Source organism: Pagrus pagrus (genome assembly GCF_965226575.1).
Source record: "Pagrus pagrus genome assembly, chromosome: 12".
Taxonomy (NCBI): domain Eukaryota; kingdom Metazoa; phylum Chordata; class Actinopteri; order Spariformes; family Sparidae; genus Pagrus; species Pagrus pagrus.
In genome coordinates, this window is record NC_140196.1 from 3818637 (window position 1) to 3841155 (window position 22519).

Genomic DNA, 22519 nt, shown 5'->3' on the forward strand with positions numbered 1-22519 from the left:
CCAATCGGCCTCGAATAACCACTGGGCTGAGTAATGACAGCAGAGTGCCACCATTTATTTTTGGTTTGGACTCCGGCTGGCTGCAAGAGCTGCAACTAATGATTATTTTCATTGTTGATTAATCTGTTGATTGTTTTCTTGATGACTGGATTAATTGTTTGGTCTATAAAATGGTGAAAAATGTTGAACAGTGTTTCCCAAAGCCCAAGATGAGAATGCCAATTAGATCAACTGCTTCATACCAAAACAAGCCGAAACTTTGTTGGTTAAAGCTTCTCAAATATGAGGATTTGCTGGATGTTATTCTAATTTGAATTTCGGTTTTGTCGTGAAGGGTCCAGTGAACATCGCTCATGTTTGTCTCTCCTCTCAGGGGTACCAGGGGATGGTGGACGGTGGCGACAACATCAAAGAGGCGACGTGGGAAAGTGTCTCGAGCATGTTGCAAGTGGTGAGCGGAGCTTTCTGCTGCTGTTTAAGTTCACGCTGTCTTAACAAAGTCGCATTAGGATGATTAAACTATCCATATTTCCTCTTCTTTACGCGCTGAACCTTGTGAATTCACCTGTCATTCAAAGGCTTGATCTCGTCTTAATGTTGTAGTTGCTGCTCTGTATTTTAGCACCATGAAATGTTATGTGTAGATGCATTCTGACAGAGCAGCAGCGGTATTTGTGCTCGGACCAACGCAGCAGAATATGTGCTGTGCTGGTGGACATCTGTGAGGATCGTTGGTAGTGACTCAGCAGCAAAGCCTTTAGCTTTGAGCCAAACGAGTCTGATTGAATTAGACCTTTTCACTGTTTGTCGTAGTCAGACATTCATTATCTAAAGTGCAACAGTGAAACCATGTTACCCTCAATAAAAGATTCAATACCACAAGAATTCAACAGAATCAAGCCAGCAGAAGAGAATAAATGTGATTTCAGATTTTAATTCATGTTTCCTTCAGGGTGGCACAGTCATCGGGAGCGCCCGCTGCAAAGAATTTCGGACCCACGAGGGCCGCTTGAAAGCCGCACACAACCTGGTGCAGCGCGGCATCACCAACCTGTGTGTGATTGGTGGAGACGGCAGCTTGACCGGAGCCAACCTGTTCAGAGAGGAGTGGAGCGGCCTGTTGGATGAGCTCCTCCAGCAAGGTGACTGCTCACTGCAGGGCTTTTCATGTATGCACCACACCGCTGTAACTCTACAGGTATATAAAGAGAACTTACCTCCCGCCCCGTCTTGTTTCTCAGGTCTGATCAATGAGGAAGCGGCCCGCAGTAACTCTGTGCTCCACATCGTCGGCATGGTCGGCTCCATCGACAATGACTTCTGCGGCACCGACATGACCATCGGTACCGACTCGGCGCTGCACAGGATCATCGAGGTGGTGGACGCCATCATGACCACCGCTCAGAGGTGAACAAATCCCTAAAGGTGATGAGACGAGTAGATGAAGAAGATAAAAACTGAAGACATAGCAAGATAAGACGTAAGGAGGCTAAGCCCCTACAGCAGGCTGGCTTGTTAGACGAGTCTGTCCAAACCTTAAAGACATGTCCTATTTAGATAAGGTTTAGTTATCTGTCCTGTGCTGACCTGTTTCAACAGATCAGACCACAGGGTTTCACTGATAAGTGCTTTTTCTTGTTTCTGACGTTCCCTGTGCTTTTCACTGTCTTTCTCAGCCACCAGAGGACATTTGTGCTGGAGGTCATGGGCAGGCACTGCGGGTATGTACATCAGAGAGAGATTAAAACACCATAAGAACACGTATATACAAGTTTAATATGCTACTGCACAGTGTCAATAACCAAACAAGTCAAATTAATTGTAAACATCTTCATTCAAATTTAACTTGAATCCTCACACTCTTTTTTAAAGCATATTTTCAGCCTTTACCAAGTCATGGCTTCGTGAAAACATTTCAGTATTTTGCAAGTGTGGAAATATTGATAATGGAGGCGTGCATGTGTGTGTTCAGGCAGTGTGGATAATCAGTTACAATTATTAAAATGTGTGTGTGCAGATATCTGGCTCTGGTCAGTGCCCTGGCATGCGGAGCAGACTGGGTTTTTATCCCAGAAATGCCTCCTGAGGATGGCTGGGAGGACAGCATGTGTCAGAAACTGTCTGAGGTAACACGCACACACACACACACACACACACACACACACACACACACACACACACACACACACACACACTCAGTCAGACAAACATACACACTGTAGTAATACACTTTGACATCATAAACTTGTGGCTTTTTAAAAATGTCCACTTACAAAGTTATAGGTTATTCATCACAAGGCACCATTAATTTAAATACCAAGTAGGAATTGGTGGGAGTCGAACCCACAACCTTTGAATTACATCTCTAAAGGAGCCTGTCTGCCAAACATCTTACTACGTCCCACAAATCCAATTTCAAGGAGGAAATCGATGTGCAGCAGCTAAAGGAGCCTGTTTATAATAAAGATAAAGATGCTGACAAGTATCTCAAAGCCTCTCTCAGTACAAAACTGACTCTGGTGGGATTCGAACCCACAACCTTTGAATGACATCTCAAATGTTCAACTAGAAGTCCACTGCGCTATCCATTGCGCCACAGAGCCGATTATACAAAAATATTCAAACAAAGATTCTTGTAGACTCAGCTGCTTTAACTAAAAGCCCACAGGATAGCTTTGAGATCCTTCTGTCCTAGCCTACCAGAAGTAGCTTAGTAGCAGCCGTTGTAGCTCAGTTTGTAGGGAGTTGGTTCAAGACCTGCGCGGAACCGCCATGAACTAGAAGATGGAGGGCTTCACCTCCCGAGCACTTGAGTAAGGCGACACACTCTTAACTGCCCATACAGGGCATCCCCCTCACTCTGACACCTGGTCCTGTTTGTGTGAGATAATACACATGACGTTGGCAGGAAAAGCTGTTTTTTTCGTGCCAGCAGCTAAAGGAATCTGTTAAAAAAGAAGATTATGACGCTCATGTACACCTTTTTTGTGACTCATTGTCTTTCTCTGTACAAAAGCGACTCTGGTGGGACTCGAACCCACAACCTTTGAATTACATCTCAAGTTCTTAACTAGAAGTCCAATGCGCTATCCATTGCGCCACAGAGCCAGATGGGCCTATTGAATCAAACAACGGCAGTTTGGTCGACTGAAAAGCCCAAAGGTAGCTTCAAGCTAATCCTTCTGTCCTATCAGAAGTAGGTACCAGATCATTTTGGCGGGAGGCTGAGATCTGTCTCGATCCAGTCATCAAACTCACTTGTTGGTATTTTCACAAAATACCCACTTACCCAGTTACGCCAACCACATCAGCTGATTTTTCACCTCTGCTTTACTTGTGTACACTGTAACAACAAGGTGATTAAAGCACTGTTGTTTTTGTCAAGTCACTCTAATTGAGTACTAATGTGACTCTGGTGGCATTCGAACCCACGACCTTTGAATCACATCAGTTGATTGTTCATCTCAACCTTACCAGTAAACACTGTTAAAAAAACAACCCCATTAAAGAGCCATTTAATATTTGAAGCAGGTAATTAAAGCTCCCACCAGCAGGAAAAAGAGAGTTTATAATAAAAGTCAATATGCAGGAAAACAAAGATACGTTTCTTTGAATTCTGAATTGCATCTTAAGTGTTTAACTAGAAGTCCAATGCGCTATCCGTTGCGCCACAGAGCCAGTTATACAGCTGAAATCAAACAATCGTAGTTGAGATCACCTGTTTGCTTAAACTGAAAGCCTATAGGGTAGCTGCAAGCTAATCCTCCTGTACAACTGCTCCTGGTTGCACACACACACACACACACACACACACACACACTTCTTTTTTTTCCCAATACATTCTGACATTGATATTAGCAGTTAGCTTAGACAATACAGGTTTTGCTTTACCTGCTACTGACTGACACATTTCCAGTAGATTTGATGTGGTGAGTGTGTTTGTTATCGTCCAGAGCCGATCTCGTGGTTCCAGGTTGAACATTATCATAGTTGCTGAAGGAGCCATTGACAGACAAGGACAGCCCATTACCTCTGATTTTGTGAAGGATGTGAGTAGAGCTCAGTTTCAGACTGACGCAGAGGGGAAACCAGAAGCTGGACCGACTGGTGGATATCAATATGTCTGACAAAACAGACGTCAGTGACAGTTACAGAGCAGCATTTTCTCAGTGTTGTGATTCTTCTTTTTTCTTCTCGTCCAGACACTTGCCACATTCTGAGGGAAGATTTCTGTTTCTGTTTTCTGCAAAAATAATCTCAGCTTCTGGTGTCTTTAAAAGACACAAAGCTTTCGGCAATGCAAAATGTTTTAAGTTATGCTTTCAAATGTTTTTGCTTCTGCATCCCTCCAGAACCGCGCTGATGAGAAAAGGCTGAACATTATTATTGTAGCTCTTGGTGCTGTAGATTGCCACAACAAGACAGCTCAAGGAGAATGTTTAAGGAAAATAAACAGTATAGTACAAGAGAGCGACTCTGGTGGGACTCGAACCCACAACCTTTGAATTACATCTCAATTTCTCAACTAGAAGTCCAATGCGCTATCCGTTGCGCCACAGAGCCAGATGGGCCTATTGAGTCAGACAACGGCAGTTTGGTCGACTGAAAAGCCCAAAGGTAGCTTCAAGCTAATCCTTCTGTCTTATCAAAAGTAGGTGCCAGATCATTTTGGCGGGAGGCTGAGATCTGTCTCGATCCAGTCATCAAACTCACTTGTTGGTGTTTTCACAAAATACCCACTTACCCAGTTAGGACAGCCACATCAGCTGATTTTTCACCTCTGCTTTACTTGTGTACACTGTAAAAACAAGGTGATTAAAGCACCGTTGTTTTTGTCAAGTGGCTAATTGAGTACTAATGTGACTCTGGTGGGATTTGAACCCACGACCTTTGAATCACATCAGTTGATTGTTCATCTCAACCTTACCAGTAAACACTGTTAAAAAAACAACCCCATTAAAGAGCCATTTATTATTTGAAGCAGGTAACTAAAGCTCCCACCAGCAGGAAAAAGAGAGTTTATAATAAAAGTCAATATGCAGGAAAACAAGGATACGTTTCTGGACAAAAGAGCGACGCTGGTGGGACTCGAACCCACAGCCTTTGAATTGCATCTTAAGTGTTTAACTAGAAGTCCAATGCGCTATCCATTGCGCCACAGAGCCAGATATGAGGGATACAAACAAATGTACTTGTAGACCCGACTGTTTGCTTAAACTGAGATTAAATGTTGCAAACACATTTTAAGTGAATTCTTCATGGGCACGTTTCATCGAAAATAATGCACCAATGTGCACAAATGTTTCAGCTGCACCAATCTGCCGAGCTAGCTGTAAATATGATACTTCTTCCACATGTGGCAAGTGTCTCCTGAAGAAACACAACCAACCAGATGTCCTGGTGATCATCAAGGTTGAGTGAGTGACTCCAGAGAAAGATAGTTGATTACTGATTCTCATTCCAAGGTCGTTGGTATTTAACGACTTGGTAATGAGGCTCGACAATGAAGCACCTTTCTCATGAATCACCTCACCTTTTAAAAGACATGAAGGTTCATCAGTAGTTGATCTGTGGTGATCCTCCATCACCGGATCCAGCTTTTGGCAATGCAAAACGTTTTCTGTCATGTTTTGAAATGCATCTGCTTCTATACTCCTCCAGAACCGTGCCGAAAGGAAAAGGCTGAACATTATTATTGTAGCTGAGGGTGCCATAGATTCCCACAACAAGGCAATAACTCCTGATTATATCAAGGATGTAAGTACGGTGGAGAAGCCTGGTCGTGCCACGGACCCACAAACTCTCCTTCAGAAGCATGGACTTTTTTCCTTCATGGCTGGCTGTTGGTTCACTTCACAGTTTTATGTCCTGTGTCATTGTTATTTTTTACTTTACGTATGCTTTCGTGCAACTTATTTTTTAAGATATTTTTTCTTATATTTCTTCGTTCCGCATATCTTTTTTTCAAAATGTTTTATTCCATTCCCACCATCTGCACCCTTATTTTTACTTTTGCAACTTCACGTCTGCATGTTCATTATTTGGCACTCGCTGACATGACAGGAGATGTTTTGCATGATTTCTCCATCTGTTGTTGTTTTTTTCCCAATGTTTCACACTTGCACAGTCCCTTTTATTTCTGCATTTTCCTAATTTTAAGATGTTATGTTATCTTACAAACAATGAAGAATATTTTAATGCTATATTAAAGAGCTGAGCTGAGTTTTTATGTGTTTAAACTGTAGTAAAACAACTCTTTGTTTAAATTAATGTTACAGCTCTTGAACGTTTGATACGATATAATAATGTATTGTAGATTTTACAGGACATTATTGTTCATCTTTTCTATATTTTGCACTCCGTCCATACACAGCTGGTTGTACGCTGCCTTGGTTTTGACACCAGGGTCACCATCTTGGGCCACGTGCAAAGAGGTGGGACCCCCTCCGCATTTGACAGGATCCTGGTAAGCCACAGTATCTTTAAAATGTCCATCCAAAGTTTCAAACCTCAAAAAAACCCTAACATGATTTTTTACTAACACAACAGACGTTCCGCTTTTCAGTAATGACATTTAAATGACCTTTGCAGGCCAGTCGTATGGGCGTGGAGGCAGTGCTGGCGTTGCTGGAGGCCTCTGCCAACACCCCGGCCTGCGTCGTGTCCCTTGTTGGAAACCAGGCTGTTCGACTACCACTTATGGAGTGTGTTCAGATGGTAAGAGTGTGTGTGACAGAGGTCATGCAGAGACCACATGCACACTGTGGAGTACAGAGTGTAACAGAAATGTTGTTGGAGTATTAATCACTTCAGTTGGTTCAAATATATGTTTTATTAAGAGTAATGTCATCCAAAGGAAGCACTAGTGGGAATAAATAACCCCCCCAACACTGAATATGTTGTTGTGACACTGAAACATTACATAAACAATAACAGGAACAGGATGTAAAATACAGTTTAAGCATCACATTTGCACCTAAAACCTTAAAAAAGTTGTATCTGTCATAATGCGAAATTAAAGTGTGCGCGTCTCGGCTCTATTTTGACCCTCCTCCCCCGCCGTACGCCTGACCCTTGCCCCATTCCCGCGTGAGCACGTACGCTCTGCGCGTTCTTTACGTCCTCGGCTCGGCTAACCAGCTAGCCGGCTAGCAGTCGTCAGAGCGAATGATCACCAGTTGGCCACAGATAATCAATAAACGGATAACAACATGGTCTTCGTGAAGAGACGCAAGGTCGACCAGGAGAACCGTCAGTTTAAATCTAACTGGACGGATCCGTTTAGTTTTATTTTACCGGACAACGCCAATGCTAAAGCGACATGCTAATATGAATGCAGGCTGTAGCTAGCTACTCAGCTACAGCTAAAGCGGCACGTAAACACCGTGAATGCTGCCAGTTTTAATGCCAACTACCCTACAAAGTCAGGTCAGCTTAAACACAAGATAATAAACATGCTAATATCGTACAAGAAGTCCGTTTCTACTATGAATATATCGACATCGGCTAGTTTCATGGATCCTTGCTAAAGCTAAGAAGACGCTGAGTTAACTTAAAAGTGTGCACTTCATATGGCGGAGTTTTTAAGTCACGATGAGAAGAACAAAACGGTTGTGGAGCCATTGAAGCAGGTACCGCTGTTGACTACGGCAGCCGGGAGAGTAGACTTTTTAGGACGCTAGAGCCAGGACAGAAACAGCAGCACAACCAAACGAGTGACCACATGGCACAGCTTGATATTAATGGTGAAGAATATCTTTTATGTTTTGTTATCAGACCCAAGAAGTACAGAAGGCCATGGATGAGAAGAAATTTGAAGAGGCAGTGAGACTGCGTGGCAGGTACTCTTTAACTTCAACTACTTTGTCATGATTAAATATTTCAATGTGTATTTTATCCATGATCCAGCTGTCTACAGACAAGATTATAAGGTAGGTGGAAGCTGAGAGCTTGCAGCACTGAATTGTTTCATCACTTTCCCCACCAGCTCATCAAGATTTCACAGATTACAGACGGCACTTGGTCTTTTGTCTGTTTGGCAGTGTGCCCTGGTTTAACTGTGTTTCCACTGATTTCTGATTGACTCTACAGCGGCAACGGAGCTGACATCCATTGTAGCTAACTTTGTTTTCCACATCTTTCATGTGCAGGAGCTTTGAAAACAATCTGACCACCTACAGACTCCTCTCCTACCGGAAAGCAGATTCTGAACTTCCAAATGTAAGTACCATTACAGCCAAATAAAACAACAAAACAATGATTATATCCGTCAGTAAGATGATCGCGGTTTTAATTCTTCTAATGTATCTTTCCACCAGTGGCTCTGAGACTTGTACGGTAGCGTAAGGTACTTCCTGGTTTAGGTGCCTTGTGGGTGCTGCAGTCTTTTTGTGACACTAACAGAGTTTGTTTTTCTGTCACTGTCTCTGTCCTGAGGGAGAGGAGGAGGCGGGTGATGAAGAGCGGTTCAATGTATGTGATGAGTAATGAGGCTGCAGCTGAACAGGCTTTATGTCAGCTTCTGCAGGCGTAGTTCACAGAGCAGATGAGCTTTTCACCAACTAGTTTAGACCTTTTTGAACTTGTTCTTACTCACTTTGATTTCTGAGGTAAAATTTCAAATTAAAAAAGAGGATATGATTTATTTCACTTAATATGTAATTTAATGATTTTTTTTCTCACTACAAATGTTGTTATTGTAACACAGTGCCACAAAATGACAGTGTCAGTGCTCGTTATCTGTTGCTCTGTCTGTCATTGCTTATTTCTTCATGGCTCTGCTTAGAAGTCTAGACCTGCAAAGGGTTGCTGTAGTGCTTCAGTGAAGGCGTCCCATCAGTCCTGCTGTCGAGGACAATCACGCCGTCTGCTTTGATCTGCTTCAAATGAACCTGAAGTAGCCCTCCTTACAGTTACATGTCAAGTCTGTGGAGTCTGAAGGGGTCTTTGTTTACTCATAACTCAGACTGGACAGGCTCCATGCTCTCGCTGTTCAAAATGGTCAGTGGCTGCAGAAATGAAAACTCTGACACAGTCCATGTGCTCAATTATCCTGTTATAGTTGCAGGAGGAAAACCTCACCAAATACTAATGAGGCCTTTGTAGCTGAGTGTATGAGGCTTGCATTCAAATGTGGGTCTAATACACACAACTTCATGGGCTTCAACTGAAATATGGACCGTGTGCACTTTGATATTAGGAGTTGTAAGTTTCAGCAATATTGGATTGTGCGCTTCAAATATTTTACACTCGGCAACAAGTAGCACGGACAGTCTAAGTTTTAAAAGCAAGAAAATATTGTAAAGTCATGAAAATTTGCATTTGAGTGTTGATACTTTCTGTTGTCATGAGAAAGCAGCTGCTGCTTCACTGCGTCTTTTAGCAGCATGTGGCTTCTTGCATGCGAGGTAATCTTTGCCTGCTGCTATGCTGCTCTGAGGCAAAGTCTTGCCTGGCTCCTCAGCAGTTAATGAGACATGGATGGTATAATCAGGCAGTGGAGACCAACTGTCCTATCAGGCATGAGAATAATTATTCTTAAATTGCAATATAAAGCTGCGGTTGTTAAAAGTAAAAAAGAAAAGCGAGTCTGATTAGTCACCGTCATGTCTGCTACAGAAAGTCTTCATTGCCTCCTAAAGTTGCTGATATACCATCTCCTTCAAAACAAGCATCATACATGCTGTGATTTTACCCTGAATGTAAGAGTCACACGAAGTGTGAAGATGCTTTTAAATGTGACAAAGCTTGGGGGTGTTGGAGCATACGGCCATACTGTGTAGAACTGCCAGGTTTGGCTCTGTGTGTGTGTGACTGCTGCTCTCTGTCCCCCACAGAGCTCCTTTAACGTGGCCGTGTTGAACGTCGGCGCCCCGGCAGCAGGTATGAACGCCGCAGTGCGTTCTGCGGTCCGAGTGGGAATCACTGAAGGCCACAAGATGTTTGCTGTCAGCGACGGCTTCGAGGGATTCTACAAGGGACAGGTGAGATTGAAACTAATACATATGCGTATGTAGTGTGCATATTTATTTACATTTGTGTGGGCTGCATCACCTGATCGATGAGATGTGTGGCAGATAAAATGTAAGAAAATAGAAGAAAATGCTCATCAAGGTTTCTTACAGCCCAAAGATGGCATCTTTCAATTACTTGTTTTGTCTGACCGACAGTCCAAAGCTCAAACTTAAAAATTAGCACTGCAACAATAAATTGATTAATTGTCGACTCTTAAATTATTTAAAATTTAAAGTCTTAATATATTAGAGTTGCATATACAATTCAGTAATGAAGCCTGTATTCGTTAGATCTTGCGCAATAATCTCCTGTACAAGTTAATTCATACTTCATTCTTAAATAAATATTACAGTCATGCTGTGCACACTGTAGCTCCGTGCTGTCACGTTATTCATGTCTGTGCAGAACCTTACTCGCCTGAACTCGACACCGCTGACAAGTTAACGTATCTTAAAACGTGACTGGTCTGCCTTTTGTCTGTGGCTGTTCTTTCGTCACTCCCTGCCTCTCTATCACAAATGTCTTTATTGCATTTGACATCTGAACACTGTGACTTTGGCTCCTGCATTCCTCAGTGATCCAGGAGTAAACTCTGCTCTCAGTCTGTGCATGCGACTATAAACTTGCATGAAACTACCAGCACTCATTAATCAGAGTAAACAATAGGGTTGAGCTACATTCCTTGGAGGTCATAGTGATGTGACTGACCAATAGCAGGGAGCAGGAAGTAGTGGTCACACTCCTCTCTGTCTGCTGGGCTGCATACAGTGATAAGACTTAAGGGTGTCCAGATAAACAATGCTGCTTACTGTAAGCCAATTACTCCACTCCCACAGCAGCTCTACCATGTAGGCCTATACACACACACGCATAGTCTTTGCCTTATTCATTTGCTTCTGGTTACATGAATGCTTTCTACAAACACGCACACTCGTTTTCTACCACGCAGAGAGCAGCAGTGACCTGTTGAAAGCAATGAAGCCCAGAGGCGAGTTCCCTTATAGAGGGATTAGAATGATTGAAAAGTGAAGCTGTGATCCCGAGCTAAAACCCGAGCTAAGTAGGACACTGATTACTTTGGAGCTGCCGGTTAAATGTAGCTACACTGGCACAGTAACACACATTACAATCGATTTGAGTAACACTTTATTTCTTCTTGCGTTCTCAACGCATTGAAAAACTTTGCAGCAACATTTTCTTCTCCCCAAATCAGTGACCCTGTTAGTCCACAGAACAGATACTCAACAATTTTCAAGCGGCTGTCTTTTCTGTATCAAATATATCCAGTAGATTCTGTGACTGTGACGTCTGTGAACCTGTGTTTTATCATCTAAACATCAACAAAAACGAAATACTGAAGTTAAGTACGACCATGAGTCCAAAAAGGTTTGGACGCTGTGCAAAACAAATACAACAGAAGGCAATAATTTTCTCATTCTTTTAAACATTTACTCAATTGAAAACAATACAAAGACAATATATTTAATGTTTTGCTCCATCAACTTTAATAGATTTGTGTAAATATATGCTTAATATGATTTTGATATATTACACATTTAAAAAAAGTTGAGACAGGGGCAACAAAAGAATAAAAAGATTTTATTCACATTTTACAGTGTCCCAACGTTTTTGTAATCAGAGTTGTTCTTTCACAGTAAAGTTAATGAAAATGTCAATAATAACATCGTCTTTATTTTTTTATTTGTTTGTTTGTTTTTTAAATCAGATCAAGGAGATCAAATGGGGAGATGTTGGTGGTTGGACTGGCCAGGGAGGTTCCCTGCTAGGGACAAAACGGTGGGTTGAAGTGGAAACAAAAGTTTAATTTGTAATGATTGTGTTGTAGATTATAGAAGCTCTGATGGGCGAGTGATCCTTTGGTTTATATTTTTTAATGTGTTTATGACTTGAGAGCTGGTGGAAAAAAGAATATCACAGCTAATAAAAGTTCCTTAATTTTTTTCCATCTGTGAAAACTAAATAAATGGGTGATTTTTTTTTTCTTTTCTTTGTGTGTGTAATGGAGTGATTTTTTTATTTATTTTTTTCAGGAGAAAAATTTAAAATTAGTAAAAATGGAGGAAAAGAATATTTATTTATTTTAAGGTTCATTTATCAGGTGTTTTTTTTTTTTTTTTTTTTTTCAAAAAAAATATTTTGTCCTCAATCTTTTTTTTTACTCATAAACTGTGAAAAAAATCTCCTGGGAGATTTTTTTTTTTTTTCTGAAAATGTTTTTTTCACTCTGTTTCACACATAAACAAAAACATTTTTTTCACTCAGGAAAAGAAAAAACTTAGTAACTTAGAAAGATTAACCTGCCAAAACATTTTTCCTTCTTTTCCTCAAGTCATAAACACAGGAAGGAAAACTTTTCAGATCAGACATAGAAAATCGATCACCAGAAAATAAAAGACGTCCTCCTCGCCTGCCCCTCAGGGCTTCCGTAGTAGATATTGTTAGTGACCTGGTTACAATTTTTAAAAGGAATATAATTCTGCGGCTTCTCATCGTCACTCTCAATAAAAACATCAGCTTAACAAGAGTGAACGTCGTGTTATTATTGAAATGTTTCCTTTCTCTATGCCAGAACTCTTCCAGGCAAACATCTGGAAAAGATCGCTGAGCAGATTAGGATCCATAACATCAACGCGCTGCTTGTCATCGGAGGATTTGAGGTATGTAACTTAACCACATTTTTCAGTATAACGGCATTTTTTTAATCTAGTAATATTTTTATCACAAGGAAAACATAGAAAAACAAACTTGCTCTACTTTGTTTTTTGCCAGTTTTAGTAATTCTTCATACTTTAAAGATGTTTCTGTCGTATATTAAAAAAAAAGCTACTGATAATTGAATGAAATGAGCATTCTTGAGAATTGTTAAAAGATAAACCTGAATGATTTTCATTGTGAAGTGCTCTCTTTCAGTATGTATTGTGTTGTTTAACATTGTTGAGTCCATTTCATTGCCACTGATTACCCTACACAGCATTTCAAGTTGCAGTACATGTCTTGACTTCCAACCATTTTTTAAAATATACATCCAAGACACATTTAAATGTTATAGGCTCTCTCCTTGTCTGTCCATTTATAGTTATTGCTTTATGGCCAAGCTGCAAAGCCAAACCATGGGAGGATTTGTGTATAAAAACTAGAGTAAATAAAATGACCTCAACCAAAAGATTAATTTAATATTCAGCAGAACAGTGAAGTGATGTCTGATATAAGGAACCTCTCAGGTCTGAACCCTGATGAAAACTGTAACCTCTATGGCTAACTTAAACACATTTTAGTAATCTAGATAAAACAAAAAAAGGAGAACAGTAAAATAAATAAGTGAAACAAAAAAAGTACATTTCCCAAATTACAGATTTTGACTTTATCAGCTTGGTCAGAACACGAACACTGTCTCCCTCCCTGTCTTTGTCTGTGTGGAGCTACAGCTTCCTCTGTGTGTCTCACTGTCCCTCGTGATTGGTCTGGCTCTCTCCTCTTGGCTTCTCCTACCAGTAAAACCTCCCAGACCTGCCGTCTGTTCCCTCCGCCATTACTGTCTCTGGTCCTCCTAGATCCATCTCCCACACAGCTTCCGCTTTAGACTTTTAGCTCTTTGGTTTGGCTCTTTGCTTTGGCTTTTTAGCTCATTGGCAACTCGCTGGTGAAGAAGATGAAACATTCTGCAGCCAAAGAGCTTCTCCCACCATGTTTTTGTCCTCCTGTCCACTTGTAAACACCTTGGCGTTAGGCCTCTTCACGTTTCTCCCACACCTCATCCCCTTGTTCTGTACATCCTCAACAACAACCAATGGCTCTCACTGCTGCAGGGCTACTTGGGATTACTGGAACTTTCTTCTGCGCGGGACAAATATAGCGAGCTCTGTGTGCCCATGGTTATGGTCCCCGCCACCGTGTCCAACAATATACCCGGTTCAGACCTCAGCATTGGCTCAGACACGGCTCTGAATGCCATTACTGATGTAAGTGTCGCTGGGTCAGAGAGCGTATGTGTGTGTTTGTAGTCTTACAACACACATACTCTGCCCAGCCTGTCAGAGTTTGGGGCTTCGCTGATCAACAGCTCGCATCCTCGCAATGACAATCAACAGGTTGACAAGTTAGAAGCAAAGAGCCACGTGATATTGCTTCTATACAGATAACAACTTTAAATAGTGTTTTGTCAGAATGTCATCCTTAGTAGCTCAAAACCACTGGTTAAATAGTTGCAGATTTTTGCAGATATATTGATTTAGAAATTCACTCCTTTATTGATTTGTAGTGACAGAGACATTATTTTATGACAATAAAATCTGCTGGTTTGAGCGAAGTCTCACCAGTTTTCTTAACAGTTGCTAAAATTCAAAATGGATGCACGAGAGAAAAAGTTTGAGGACCTGTGAAGTGTCAGAGGGCTGTAATATTTTCTGTGTAAACACAGGCAACCTGACACTCGACAACCAAACCTACAGGTAGGAATTTCAAGAACGTAAACGGAATCTACAGTCTCGACCTTCTGCTTTCACATAAACAAAACCGTAGCATAATGGTGGTAGTGGTACAGTATACAGTAGAAGTATGAAAACAAAGACACAGGCACAACAATAACAATGATGGCCCCAAGACATTTTTATTAAACATCAATTAATTATAGCTGAGTTTAGTTAATTAAGTTTACTGAACTCACGCTAACGTCCACACGTACTGCATCAGGGCACATCGAGCAGAACATTCTTGTTGCTGATTGTTGTTGTTGGAGGCGAGCTGGTCAGCGGAGGTCCCAGGTAAGTGTTTGGGCATGCAGTGACGTGTTGTGGCATGTTTTTGGCGCGTGGCCGTGGCGTGTTTCGTGCAGCCCTCTCTGTGTTTGTTTGGGAAACAGCAGATGACCGGACGGCGATCTGGTTCAACGCAATAGGGAAGCTCTGCTTGCTCCCACTCAAATGGCACAGAGTCAGTGTGTTTGGACAGTAAGTAAGCATGCTGTGTGCACGAGCACGGAGTCTAGCATCACAGAACGCAGTCCACATTTCAGTCTTGTTCTTCAACCAGTCTGCATGCCTGATTTTAAAAAGATAAAAACAAGCCCTTCGTATCTTGAACATAAAAGGAAACATCGCTGGGAGCTGAGAGTCCTGCCACAGTCTTTATCATGTCGCGTCAACACCGTATCATGTCAGCCAGGGTGAAACCCTCACCCCCCCCCCATCCCATCTCCTCTCAGCCAATGGGAAGCCAAAGCCCACTCTGTCACCTGGAGAGAGCCAACCAGTAGCTCACACACTGTGGAGCACACACACACGATACAGAGCTGCATCTCCATGGTGTCAGTTTAATTTAGAGGACTCCCTGTACTTTTGTCCTTCAGCCTTGGTGGTGAAGTGCTGATGGCTGGAAAACAGTTTTTTAATCCTCAGGCTGAACTGAGTTGACCGAATCATCAGTGTCCTTTATAAGAAAATGAGACCATCAGTTAGATGATTATTCTCATTACGTGTCCCTGTGTCAGATTCTGAGAATTAAAACTACCTTTTCAGCTGAGGATGAATTGAGGAGTCTCTGGTGGTACGGCAGCAGATATTTCTGTATCTCTTGCCAGACGGTAGCAGAAAAACTTTATGTAGGCCTCTTGCTCTTGGCTTATTATTATGAATACATAGGGAATAATTATAACTTTTCTCAAAAACTTGAACGAATACCAAGCAACCAAATCTGTTAGTTGTAGGTTTACATGTAACCTAGGCATATAAATGTTACAAAACCAAAGTTTTCTTTGTTTTACCATTGTTATGTTCCAGTTAATAACGTTACCTAGCCACAAATAGATGCATTACCTCTGCAAAGAACCATATTTAGAAAAAAGAAAGCAAAAATAGTGTACTGTTTGTTACATTAATGCATCGTACATACTGTAAACAATTAATATATGTCAGTTGCCGAGGTAATGAAGGACACAAGCCAGGAGAGCCACTGTGCACCATGAAGCAGCTTGTAAAAAACAACAACACTGTAGTTTCTACATGAGGACACAATGACCTGGTCTCAGATATGCAGTGTGCCCCCCAGTGGTCTAACAATATATTACGGCCACCACCATCAGGCCTTTGAGTCCCTGCTGCAGCTGTACGAGGCCCGGGCCGACTACGAGGAGTTTTGCATCCCAGTGTGCATGCTGCCTGCCACCATTAGTAACAATGTGCCCGGCACTGACCTCAGTATCGGCGCTGACACGTCCATCAACGCCATCGTGGAGGTAAGGGCTCAGAAAAGAGACGAATGTTGTAACGACTGGAGTTATTCTACAGTGTCACCTGTTTAATAGTGATGACTGATAATGTGAAGAAGATCAGCAAATTCTGTTTGATGTTATTTGAACTGAAAGTTAATTAATTCCTCTATAAAACACCAGCTGACGTGTCAATATGTTGATGCTCTATAATCAACGAGGAGTTAACCTGTGCGTCAGAATATTTGATCTCACTCCTCTTGTAGCGTCGACTCTGAAAGGTAACTGTGACTGCATGTTTACTGACTGTTTTGTCTATTTGAGTTTATCTGCTAAAGAAGAGCTGCTGCTGATCATTCTCATCAGTTTTTTTTTTTTCATAACTGTTTTGATTTTATTTTTTTAGTCTATAAAGATAATCCTGAATTCCCATCAAGTTGAGAAAATTTGAGAAATTGAAGCCAGCAGATGTGCATTGGATGTGATCTGATTAATTCTCCATCTAATATCTGTTCATTGAATAATTGATGACCTAACATGATCACTCCAGCTCTACTTTAATGATTTCCTGTTGCTGTTGCATGTCTTGCACAAACCCACCATGTTGCTTGGTAATAACTGTTTAATCTGTGTGTGATGCAGACGTGTGATCGCATCAAGCAGTCAGCCAGTGGCACCAAGCGGAGGGTCTTCATCATCGAGACCATGGGGGGCTACTGCGGCTACCTGGCCACTGTTGGCGGTCTGGCCGCGGGCGCCGACACGGTCTACATCTACGAGGAGCCGTTTGACATCCGGGACCTGCAGGTCAGAGACACAGTCTGCCGACAGCAAAATCACATTGTGAAACTTTAACATATTTAGTAAAGCTGTTTAATAACGCAACATTTGGCTCCGGCTGTGATGCAGCAGCACAGATCACACGTGAGCATTGCAGCATGTTTCATCAGTGCCTCTGCCTGGAGGTTTCAGGAGTGTGCAGGTGACCCAGATTATGGCTCTGCGTATGATGCAATGTATTAATAACCTCTGAGCAGCATCACTCATTCCATGAAAGACAGATCCCATCAACACAGATCAGGTCAGCACGATTAGAGACGTCAAGGCGGGCGCCGTGTTTATGTTGTTACTGCGTCAAATCAAGGCCTCATCCACCTGTACACAGGTAACTTTAAAAAAAAAAAGATCTCTGTGAACTGCTTGTCACAGAATCCTCCTGACATTTTTGATATTTTTATTAAATATTGTCAGCGGTCATTTTTGTCTCTATTTTCCATCATTGTTGTTAAGATAAAGAATATAATATCCACTCTGTCAATGTACAAACTCAAATACCATAGCATATTCTCCACATTTCCTAATAATGCTACATACGCAATAAGAGTGAACATTTTGGCTGCGTCATTATTTCCAAAAATCACTGTTTCTGTAATCACTGAAAACTACAGAAGCCCAGAGGGACAAATAAAAAAATGTTTTCCCCAAAAAAATAAAATGGAGGAGAAAAAAATATTTTTTTCATCTTTAAAACGGTGTGAAAAACATTTTTGGGAGAATTTATTTTTCTTTTATTCATGTGTGAAACCAAGTGGGAAAAAAAATCAAGACAAAAAATATTTTTTTAATGAGCCTTACCAAAAAAAAATGTCTCCTGACAAAATTTTCTGATTTTTTTTTCAATCACATGATTTTTTTTTTCCTTGAATTTGCACGTGGAAGAAAAAAAAAATCCTCCTGAAATAATTTTTACACATTGTCTCAGAAAAAATTCTCCTGATTTTTTTGTTTTCTCTACAGACTTTTCACAGATAGAAAAAAAAGTTTAAGAAACTTTATCCTGGCAAAACTCTTTTTTTCCCCCACAAACAAAAAAAAAATGACCTAAACACTGTTTACTTCTGTACAAAAGGCCAAAAAGCAAAGAAAATGCTTCTCACGGATGAAACACCTGTGTACATGTCGCCTGAGATGAGCAAAACACAAACACTTTAACTCTATTGAATTCTTTAAACATTTATACTGATTTGATTTAATTATGTTGTTGGTAAAATAATTATTCTCCTTCTGAGTTTTTATATCCTGATAATTTGAAAATTGCAGAAATGATGATAAGTGAAATGAAAAGCTCTACTCTACTAGTACTATAAACAGGAGTGTTGCATTCAAACCACTCTTGGCTTCACCAGAAGGGTAGAAATACTAAATATGGCGCCCCCTGGTGGTTCAAACACCACCCTGCACCTCTCTATTCCTGGGGAGTGTTGAGACAGAGGCGTGTGATTTGTGGCTGGATCGGCTGCTCGTGCAGGTCGCAGGCCGCCATCGCTCCGGTTTGATGTGAGGCTTCGCTCTGTGTTTTCAGGCCAACGTGGAGCATCTGACGCAGAAGATGAAGACGACCATCCAGAGAGGCTTGGTGCTCAGGTGAGGCTCAATTACTCAAATACCAGACGATTTGTCCTCTTTTTTTTTTTTTAAAGGTACATTTCCGAGCCACAGCTGTTTCCATGGCGTTACCTTGACACACACACTGTTTAGCCTGTGGGGTTTTGCATGAGTGAGTAAGTGTGTGTGTGTGTGTTTGTGTGACTGAGGGAGAGAGCACAACGAAAGGAGAAAAAAACGTTATTTTATGACGAATCATTTACATTAATATTCTTTATTATCTTTTTACTCATATCTGTGACAGCTGATCGACCTCACACACACGTTGTACCTCATGTCATCTGTTGTGGCTATTTTAGTCCGCTGCACCATCACACTGTTTAAATTGCTCCCAGCAGGACGAAGGTCTGTGGAAGTAGGACGAGTGTAGTATTTTGGACGGTGTGTAGGTGACATTGTGTGCTGAGGTTTGCACCTGCATAATTTCACTATTACAAGACGAGCACGGTGGTGCATCGCAAGCGGCTCTGCAGGTTGCAGTAGACGGCACGCTGGTGCTCTGGCTCAAGGGCACTTGAGCAATGAGGAACAGAGAATGGAGCTTGAGGGTACTTGTAGTATCTCGTTGTGCAGATAGTTTTAGTTTTATTTGTCCAGGTTATTTCTTGGATTAAAAAAGTAGATCCGATCGCAGGTTATGTCTGAATAATATTTCTTATTTCAGTGAACGAACCCTTTAACTGACCTGTCGCCCTTTTTAAAATGTGTGTGCTCTAGAAATGAGAACTGCAATGAGAACTTCACCACTGACTTCATCTACCAGCTGTACACCGAGGAGGGAAAAGGAGTGTTCGACTGCAGGAAGAACATCCTCGGCCATATGCAGCAGGTCAGACACACACACACACACACAGCTCCCCCAAAATGATCTTCTCCTGAACTGAAGTAGTTGGTATCTTGTTTTAAAATAATAAAAAACAACCGACAGAGCACATCAGATGGCCGTTGAAGCCTCGACATACCACACTGATTTGAAAAGACATTATTTACACCCTTTTTAGAGGCCAGAATCTTTTCTGTAGCTGAAGCTGTAATGAATGAAACAAACTGTAACCAGTGACAATGACGCACAGCTCAATGCATGAAATATAACTTGGATAATCTTAAATAGATTATACAAACACCCCTTTAAATGTTCCCAGGTTTATTTTGAACAGAGCCATATTTTCTTTCCTTGTCACAGGGGGGAGCTCCGTCACCATTTGACAGAAACTTTAGCACCAAAATTTCAGCTAAAGCCATGCAGTGGATCACACGGACGCTCAAGGACTCTTACAAAGGAGGTAAAACGCATCACGATTTAATCAGATGTTGTGTTTGCTTTTGGTTGCTTGTTTGTTTGAGTTTAATCAGGGCTGTGTAAATATCAGCGTCAGTGCATGACTGGGTGCAGTATGTGTTTGCACACACCTGAACGATGTGCTCTGGTTGTAAAGGCTGATGCTTGTCTTCCCTGCAGGACGAGTGTTTGCTAACTCGGAGGACACCGCATGTCTGTTGGGGATGCGTCGCAGAGCTCTGGTGTTTCAGCCTGTGTCGCAGCTCCGGGACGAGACTGACTTTGTGTAAGAAACATTTTCAGTTTTTAATCTTTTTGGCAGTGTTGTTGTTTTCTCTCCTGTGTTTGACTTGAGAACTGGTGGATAAGAGTTTTGCCAGGATAATCTTTCTTAGTTTCTCAATTTTTATTTCCATCGTTGCAAAACAAAAATTAAGGGAAATCTTTTTTTTTTCTCCTTAATTTTTTTTTTTCATGTGTAAAACCCGAGTGGAAAAAATGTGTTCTCCTGAATTTTTTTCACTGTTTCACACATGAAAAAACAAAATTCTCAGTAGGAAGATGATGATTTCAGAAGAATTTGTTATTTTTTCCCTTGTGTGGAAGAAGAGTTACATGTGTGAAACCAAATAAACCAACCAAAAAAAAAGTTTGGGCAGGAGAATTATTTTTTTTTTCTTAAATTAAAAAGAAAAAAAAACTAATTCTGATGTATTTTTTTACCAACACGGTTAAAAAAAAAAAAATTATTCTGAATTTTTTTTCCATTTGTGAAACAAGTTTAAAATTGAAAATTAAAGAAGTTCTTCTTTTTTCCTTGTGTGAAACAGAGCAACAAAGAAAAAATCGTGATAATTTTCCCTTTCTTTTTTCTCCACGTGTGGAAAAGCACATGGGAAAAAAAGTCTCGCCGGAGAATCACCTGATTTCTTTCTCAGTTTTTTTCCTTGTGTGGAAGAGTATAAAAGAAAAAATCATGAGGAGTGTCTGGTTTTATGTGTGAAACCAAGTGGAAACAAAAGAAAACATTTTTCTTTAAAAAAAACCAAAAAACTATTCGGATTTCCTTTTTTTCCCAACTTGGTTCCACACATGAAAAAAAAAAAGTTTGGGCAGGAGAAACAATTTTTTTTTTCTTAAAAAAACAAACAAAAAAGCCTTTATCTGATATATTTTTCCATGTTTGAAACAAGTTTAAAATTCAGGCGGAAGAAGTAACTTTATTTTCTTGTGAAAAAGAAAAAAACAGGAGAATTTTTCTTTTCTTTTCAAAAAAACAAACCAAAAAAATAAACTTTAAACATATTTTTCCACTCTCCGGTGACAGCAGTTCTTTATAAAAACTTGTCTTTTGTCTCCTCAGCCACAGGATCCCTAAGGAGCAGTGGTGGCTGAAGCTCCGTCCACTCATGAAAATCCTCGCCAAGTACAAGACGAGCTACGACGTGTCCGACGCCGGCCAGCTGGAGCACGTGACCCGGATCCGACCCAGAGAGAGCAACACCTCGGCGACTATCTGAGCCGCCGCACCGCTGCCGGAGGAGAGCTTCACTCCCGACAGCTTCACAAAACAGTGACAGCTACTCACACAATGACTGATCGACCGCCGATTGACTGCAGATAAATTATGGTAGATTTTAAAAGATAGTGAGGGTCTATTAAAGAAGGGATCGTCCATGTTTTAGAGAGCGACAGATTAAATTTAAGGGTCAGATGTTTGGATTAAAGCTCGCTACATAGCAGAGAGCTAGCAGTGCTGAAATTGTATTTTCTAGATCCCCAATCAAAGTAATTATAGACTTAAATAAATAAATATATATATCCAAGCACTCCTCATCATGTACTGTATACGTATTAAAGTTGTAGTCCTGAAAATGTAGCTTTATCTTAATTGTTTTAAAGCTGCCCAGCGTTTGTGTTGTTTAAACACAGGGAGGCTGAGGTGGGCGATGCATCTAAAGCTTTTGTGATTTTTATTATTTTCTACAGCACTTTGAGCCCCGTAATTTAATGTAATCCCCCCCGAAGCTGCTCATAATGAGAGAATATATGCGAGGAGGATCACACGCCGTCAGCCTGTTCACACGTCCGTCAAACATCTTGATTGTAAAATGCTTCGAGATGAAACCCTGAAGGAAAATGTGAGCCGAGCAGGCCGTGTGTTAGTGTGTCCCGTCACCTGCTAATTGTGTGTATGAGTGTGTGTGTTGGTGTCGCCTCTGTATCCACCCCGGGCTTTATATGTGACATCTTCTTAGTGGTATTTGTGAGTAGGGTCCTGCTGTTGCTGTAGTTTGGCAGTGAAGTGGAGGATGTCTGAAACTTGTACGCAACATTACCTTTATGTGATGGCAGCGTGATGTGTCTTGTCACAGAGTAATAAAGCATTTATTGTGTGGAAAGATTTGAAACTGAGACTTTTTTGTTTATTTAGAAACAACACTGGAGCTCATTAAGATCTCAAAAACACATTTCCTTACCACAGTTAAAAGTAATTATTTTTTAAAAGGAGAGGAGAGTTGGATGATTGATACCTCTCTCCCAACTGTATGGTTAAC

At 41.0% G+C, this 22519-nt stretch overlaps 1 protein-coding gene across 3 annotated transcripts in view; it reads left to right on the forward strand.

Moving 5' to 3' along the window:
• The window catches only part of LOC311266903 (ATP-dependent 6-phosphofructokinase, platelet type-like), a 28609-nt gene extending 6244 nt beyond the window's left edge, over window positions 1–22365 (forward strand). The window contains exons 3-23 of one of the 3 annotated variants that reach the window (XM_084369567.1): window positions 374–451; window positions 953–1142; window positions 1242–1407; window positions 1677–1721; window positions 2018–2126; window positions 5662–5757; window positions 6374–6466; window positions 6592–6717; window positions 7777–7841; window positions 8151–8220; window positions 9837–9983; window positions 11741–11811; window positions 12605–12692; window positions 13842–13994; window positions 16112–16264; window positions 16880–17044; window positions 18600–18661; window positions 19400–19511; window positions 19866–19965; window positions 20142–20247; window positions 21325–22365. In XM_084369567.1, coding sequence (XP_084225693.1) covers window positions 374–451; window positions 953–1142; window positions 1242–1407; window positions 1677–1721; window positions 2018–2126; window positions 5662–5757; window positions 6374–6466; window positions 6592–6717; window positions 7777–7841; window positions 8151–8220; window positions 9837–9983; window positions 11741–11811; window positions 12605–12692; window positions 13842–13994; window positions 16112–16264; window positions 16880–17044; window positions 18600–18661; window positions 19400–19511; window positions 19866–19965; window positions 20142–20247; window positions 21325–21481 — 2352 coding nt within the window. In that variant the 3' untranslated portion in view covers window positions 21482–22365. The remainder of the gene's footprint in view (window positions 1–373; window positions 452–952; window positions 1143–1241; window positions 1408–1676; window positions 1722–2017; window positions 2127–5661; window positions 5758–6373; window positions 6467–6591; window positions 6718–7776; window positions 7842–8150; window positions 8221–9836; window positions 9984–11740; window positions 11812–12604; window positions 12693–13841; window positions 13995–16111; window positions 16265–16879; window positions 17045–18599; window positions 18662–19399; window positions 19512–19865; window positions 19966–20141; window positions 20248–21324) is intronic. The other 2 variants (XM_084369565.1, XM_084369566.1) reach the window with 2 other exon arrangements.
• The last annotated feature ends 154 nt before the right edge of the window (window positions 22366–22519 follow it).